Source organism: Diabrotica undecimpunctata, chromosome 6, assembly GCF_040954645.1.
Source record: "Diabrotica undecimpunctata isolate CICGRU chromosome 6, icDiaUnde3, whole genome shotgun sequence".
Classification (NCBI taxonomy): domain Eukaryota; kingdom Metazoa; phylum Arthropoda; class Insecta; order Coleoptera; family Chrysomelidae; genus Diabrotica; species Diabrotica undecimpunctata.
Window position 1 is genome coordinate 149,769,716 of NC_092808.1, and position 6,166 is coordinate 149,775,881.

At 32.2% G+C, this 6,166-nt stretch overlaps 1 protein-coding gene across 1 annotated transcript; it reads right to left on the minus strand.

Annotated features, from left to right (window-relative positions):
• Positions 1-245: 245 nt before the first annotated feature.
• On the minus strand, positions 246-4,966 carry LOC140444091 (uncharacterized). The gene is made up of 3 exons (XM_072535738.1): positions 4,793-4,966; positions 4,495-4,737; positions 246-3,670 (listed from the first exon to the last, which is right to left on the minus strand). The coding sequence occupies exons 2-3, from the start codon at positions 4,721-4,723 to the stop codon at positions 2,835-2,837; spliced, it is 1,065 nt and encodes a 354-aa protein (XP_072391839.1). The 5' UTR covers positions 4,724-4,737; positions 4,793-4,966; the 3' UTR covers positions 246-2,834.
• Between the last annotated feature and the right edge of the window lie 1,200 nt (positions 4,967-6,166).

Here is a 6,166-nt window from a genome sequence, read left to right on the forward strand (position 1 = left end):
CGTTTCGATCTCTATTACAGAGACTGTTTTTAAATTTAAGAAAAAAAAATAAATAATATAAGATTATATAAATATATAATAATAAACAAATAAAATAAATATAACTATAATTTATATCTTTGAAAACGGTCTTTGGATATAGAGATGGAAACTTCAGTAAAAACCTGCAGATAAATATATTGTGGCCTATTTTGAACAATATAATATAATTAACGTTGAAATAAAAGTTAGTGTACGCCACTGGAGTTTCATACGTCTTTCCCCACTTCTACGCCTTCAAACGATGAATCACTCTCCCAAATAGTGAAATTAGAGTTTAGTGGACAGTGAGAAAGTCCTGGATAATATTGAAGTTTATGCATTTGAATTAAAATTAAACTCAACAAAAATGACTATTATGATTTCAAAAGCTTAGGTAGGGGAGGCTGGCACCTTCCGTTAAGGCTCCGACACACAGAACGCGATATGACCGAGGCCGACAGGTGATCTAATTGTATTACATAAGTATAGCATCATCATACCAGTCACACAAACAACGATCTCTCGAAGCGAGCAAGTCTTTAGCGCTTGGCCGGGCGATACAGCTGTACATCAGTTTGGTAAAAATTGAAACAGTTCGAAAATATGAATATTTGTTTGACAGTTCCCACAAATATTATAAAAATGTGGTAATGAAAGCCGAATCAAGGAATGAAGTAGCTGTAGAACTGAATATTAAAAGTTTTGCTTTAATTTTAAAAAGTAATTTATTTGTAAAAGTATAAAATATAATTATTTTAATATTATAATTATAAAAATATTATATAGTGCATATAGATAATTATGTTTGCAAAAAAATAATAAAAGAACCATGAAAACTTACATGATTTGTTCTATAAAAAGAAACCAGTATACTGTATCACTTACAAAGATATCGCGTCCTATGTGATGTACCAATATCGCAGACCTTCTTCTTCTTCTTCAGTGCCTTATCCGGTCCGGATGTTGGCGATCATCAAGGCTATCATGGTTTTGTTGACTGCTCTGCGAAACAGCTCCGCTGAGGTCATCCCAAAGCATTGTCGGAGATTTTTCAACCACGAGATACGACGGCGTCCCGGTCCTCTTCTGCCAAATACTTTACCCTGCATAACGAGTTGAAGAATTCGATATTTTTATTCGTTCCGCATCACGTGGCCGAGGTACTCAAGCTTACGTTGTTTAATTAAATTAAGCACTTCTTTTTCTTTTGTCATGCGCTGTAGGACCTCAACGTTGGTGACATGGCCCACATAAGATATTTTTAGTATCCTTCTGTATATCCCCATCTCGAAGGCTTCGATTCGTTTTTCAGTGGCTTGCGTCAGTGTCCAGGCTTCAACTCCATATAGTAACACTGGAAGAACGTAGCACCTCACTATTCGCATCTTGGTTCCCAAACTGAGATCACTGCAGCACAGCAAGGATCTCAACTTAATAAATGTAGACCGTGCCATTTCAATTCTGGATCTAATCTCTTGAGCGTAGTCCCATTGTACGTTGAGGGTAGTTCCGAGGTAAGTGAATCTGTCGACTCTCTGGATCTCTTCGCTACCTGCCATTAGTGCCCCGGGATCTAAATTTGTACGGCTGACAACCATGAATTTAGTTTTCTTAATATTGAGGTTCAGTCCGTATGTTACGCTCACAGTTCGCACTCGGTCTAGTAATGCATGCAGATCGTTTAGGCTGGTTGCTAGTAACACAGTGTCATCGGCGTAGCGGCGATGTATTCGCCGTTCACTCGGATTCCTATGTCTAGGTTTGTGAGGGCTTCATTAAAAATCTCCTCAGAGTATATATTGAAAAGAGTCGGCGATAGCACACATCCTTGTCTTACTCCTTGCATGATCTTCACTTGGTCGGTCAGCTGGTCTTCAACCTTGACTTGAGCATGCTGGTTCCAGTATAAATTCATGATGATCCGAATGTCCTTCTCATCCAATCCTACTCTTTGTAGTGCGGTGACCATCTTCTGGTGCTGACAACGGTCAAATGCCTTGGCGTAGTTAATAAAACAAATATAGACCGCCAATAAAACAAATATATATATCGCAGACCGCCGTGACAAATTGAGTCCCATTTGGCAGAGCCTTCTTAGAATTTAAGAAAAGTGGTCTGAGTCAATATTGACATCTCAGTAGATGAGGATTCATTCTGTTGTAAAAGTGTGTAGCATATATAAGCACCAGACGAGCATTTGGGTTATTCATTAAGTCTTCAGAAAGAAACCAAGAATTATATGTATTTATTTATGTGGAAAACAGAATAGAGAAATTGTGACATCAATTACATGTAAAGGATACAAGCAATGTCACAATTTCATTAGAACTGAGGAAATTTTATTAATTGAGTAATAATGTAGAGACTATTAATTACACTGTTTAGAAATAAGTTTATAGCCAAAAAATTTTGACCACTATGAGGCTTCATATGTATTTCTAAATTGTAACTTCTCAAGAATTTTTTGGTGCAAATTTAACACCCAAAGGTTTTTCTCCAGTATGCACCCGCATATGTTTTTTTAAATTACCTCTTGTTGAAAATTGTTTATCACAAATTTCACACACAAAAGATTTTTCACCAGTGTGTATTAACATATGTTTTTTTAAGACCGAACTTCCTACAAACCGTTTGTTACAAATTTCACATAAAAAAGGTTTTTCACCAGTATGTACAATCAAATGCTTCTTAAGATCACAACTTCGTGTAAAATGTTTCTTGCATAGTTTACATGGAAAAAATATTTCTTTGCTGTGACTTCTTTCATGTATTTTTAAAAGAGTGGTTGTTATATACTGTTTAGAACATATTTTTCATTCAAACTGTCTTTCCCCAGTATGTATTTTAATATGTCTTTTTAAATGGAACCTCTTTGAAAACACTTTTGAGCAAAATTCACACACAAACGGTTTTTCTCCAGTATGCACCCTCATGTGTACATTTAAACTATTCCTTGCTGAAAACTTTTTAGTGCAAATATCGCACGCAAACGGTTTTTCTCCAGTATGCACCCTCATGTGGACTTTTAAACTATTCTTTGCTGAAAACTTTTTAGTGCAAATATCGCACGCAAACGGTTTTTCACCAGTATGTACAATCAAATGCTTCTTAAGATCACAACTTCGTGTAAAATGTTTCTTGCATAGTTTACATGGAAAAAATATTTCTTTGCTGTGACTTCTTTCATGTATTTTTAAAAGAGTGGTTGTTATATACTGTTTAGAACAAATTTTACATTCAAACTGTTTTTCCCCAGTATGTATTTTAATATGTGTTTTTAAATGGGGCCTCTGTGAAAACAATTTTGAGCAAAATTCACACACAAACGGTTTTTCTCCAGTGTGCACTCTCATGTGTACTTTTAACTCATTCTTTGCTGAAAACTTTTTAGTGCAAATATCGCATTCAAACGGTTTTTCCCCTTTGTGTATCATTATATGTTCTTTTAATTTCGACCTGAGTGTAAATGATTTAGAACAAATTTTACATTCTAAAAGTTTTTCTTCAGAATGCTCTCTCATATGTGTTTTTAAACGTAATTTTTTTGTAAATTTTTTATTGCAAATATTACATGCAAAAGGTTTTTTCTCAGTATGTATTCTCATATGTTCGTTGCTGGCATCAACTTTTACCTCTTCCCAAGGAAAACCTAAAATAATTATCTATTAAGCAAACCAGTATTATTATTTAACAAAAAGTAAAATAAATAATGTATGATTGTGTAAGTGAAGCACTAGGTTTCCTCATAAGGGGAACAGGAATAGTTTTTAAACAAGACTATTTATTATAAACGCAAAAGTCTAGGGATATTTTTATAAATAGACGTATTTTGTTTATCTGTAATCAACTTAAAAAAAGTAATACAAAATTTTTAATTTAAATTGTTATTTAATATGTCAAAAACCATACCACCATAAATTTCACATACCACCATAAAATGTCGAAAAAAAAATATGAAATATAAACTTAAAATTTTGTCTTTTTAAAAAATTAACATTGACAATAAAAGTAACCAACTTTTTTTCAAAAACGTCATGCAAACAATATTTATTAGCATCTTATATTGCTCCGAATGGCTTCACTACAGAAAGTTAATGTTTTAGAAAACTACATACTTATTCATATTTATGCACAGTAGTATTGTTGTTGGATATAACGAGATCGGCTTATAACGAGGTAATTAGTCTGCCATTTCAGTTCTCGTTATAGAGGGAGTCTACTGTATATGTATGTATATTGCAGAAATATATTTTTAAATGTGTTACTTATATAATTTATTTAAAATTATTGATAAAAGAGGAGAGAGAGCACTATAATAAGGCAATGTAAGGATGCGTCTAGATGAAAAGAATTTTTCATGTTTTTTTTTTAATTGGTCATTACTGCCTGGTACTTGTTTTGTTGCAGATATAAGCCAAAAAACACAGAATATGAAAATGGCATATAAATGTACATCAATGTTTATTTACTTACTTTTTTCAATTTTTTGTTTTTCCTCAAACACTGTATGTTCATCTTGCTGTATTTCAGTCTTTATAATGTTTTCCTTTAAAACCAAGTAATCAAATGCATCATTAGTACTTTCTCCCTTGGGATTCTCAATAATTTCAATTTTAAAGGTATCAAAAAGGGTATGACTGCCTTTATTATTATCTATTTCTGTTTTACAGGACTTTTCATTAACTTCTTGTTTTAGTTCCATTTAGTCGGATGAGTCTGAAATTTCAACAGTGGATTATGGTTTAATTTTTATTCACGTTACAGTCTATACATTTTTTCCCGCTGAGCTATAGTTTTTCCAAAGAATATAGACGCTCGTCTATATTCTTTGGGTTTTCCGTATTTATCGTTCAAAAAATTGATATCAACTTGAACTGATATTTTGACTTTTGACCAAAGAATAATAGCAAAATAGGCAATAGATTACATGCCTTTGTTTTGAGTAGTTTTGACATAAATTTCAAACCACAGCACACTCCCACCTAGCAGTGACAGTCCTATGTTAAAAAATAAAACGATGATTGGCCTTGCCTAGTGCAAGGGTGCGTAACTATATTTATATGGCGGTAAATTCAAAAGACAGGTAAAATTACGTAGGACTTAATAAAATAAGGTTAAGATAAAGAAAAATGAATATATTCCTACAATAAAAAAAAACCCTTATTCTATACGATATATATATTTTTTCGGGGCAATGATTAATTTAATGCACTGAACATAACCAAACATATATTTGACGTTAAATGTAAAATTCAATGATGTCAGTGTTGTCATATCGTCAGTTATTTATTTATTTCACATTACATAAAGATGCATTAATTTAAAAAATATACCTACAATACTACCTTGTATATTTAATAAAATGCTTGGTCTTAGTACTAATGTAGTCAGACGGAACGATGTCTACGGGGATGAAAATTTATATTAAATATGAAACATGAAAAACTAAAGAGTACACTACATTAAACTAAACTTAATGATAAACGGTATAACCAAAGAATATAGAGTTGTTCGCTGTTCGGTGATATAGGTAGACCATATGCGTCTATATTCTTTTATAACCTTTGCAGACGCTGAAAAATGATTTTTATATTCTTTGATTCCATTACATTAAAATGCCAAAGTGGTTAAAAAATTAAAGAATAAAATCTTTATTTTTAAAAATGTTACAAGAAATGTTAGGTTTGTGCTATAAGAACTATTAATAATACAAGGCAAGTGTAGTATAATTTGTCAGTCTTTAAATAATTGTTTTTTTCATTCTAATGTCAAGTTTTATATGAATACAAGCCTGGTCCTGGTAAAAACAAACTTGGAACAGCTGTTCTCTTAATGCCCCTATATCCAACTTTGATTATGTCCTCTCTTTAAAATTACTAGCGCATACATGAAAATTGTTATAGTTTCTGTTGCAGCATTATCTAATTTAGGGCTCTTAACAGCATTCGCCCATTTATCAAACATATTCATATAGTTTAGTGGATTTAGAAAACAGTATTGTTTCGTTTGCTACTAGTATCCATGCAATCTGGAACACATCCTTATTGGTCAGTTCTTCATGTTTCCATGTAATGTGTTCGATTTCATAATTAAAAATCGTCTAAAATTCTACCTTTTTGCACTATTTATGAAAAAAAAAAACAAA

Coding starts and splice junctions, on each gene's coding strand:
- LOC140444091 (XM_072535738.1), bottom strand. CDS start 4,723: ATGGAACTAAAACAAGAAGTTAATGAAAAGTCCTGTAAAACAGAAATA. Junction 3,671..4,494: donor AAAACAAAAAATTGAAAAAA/GTAAGTAAATAA, acceptor TAATTATTTTAG/GTTTTCCTTGGGAAGAGGTA.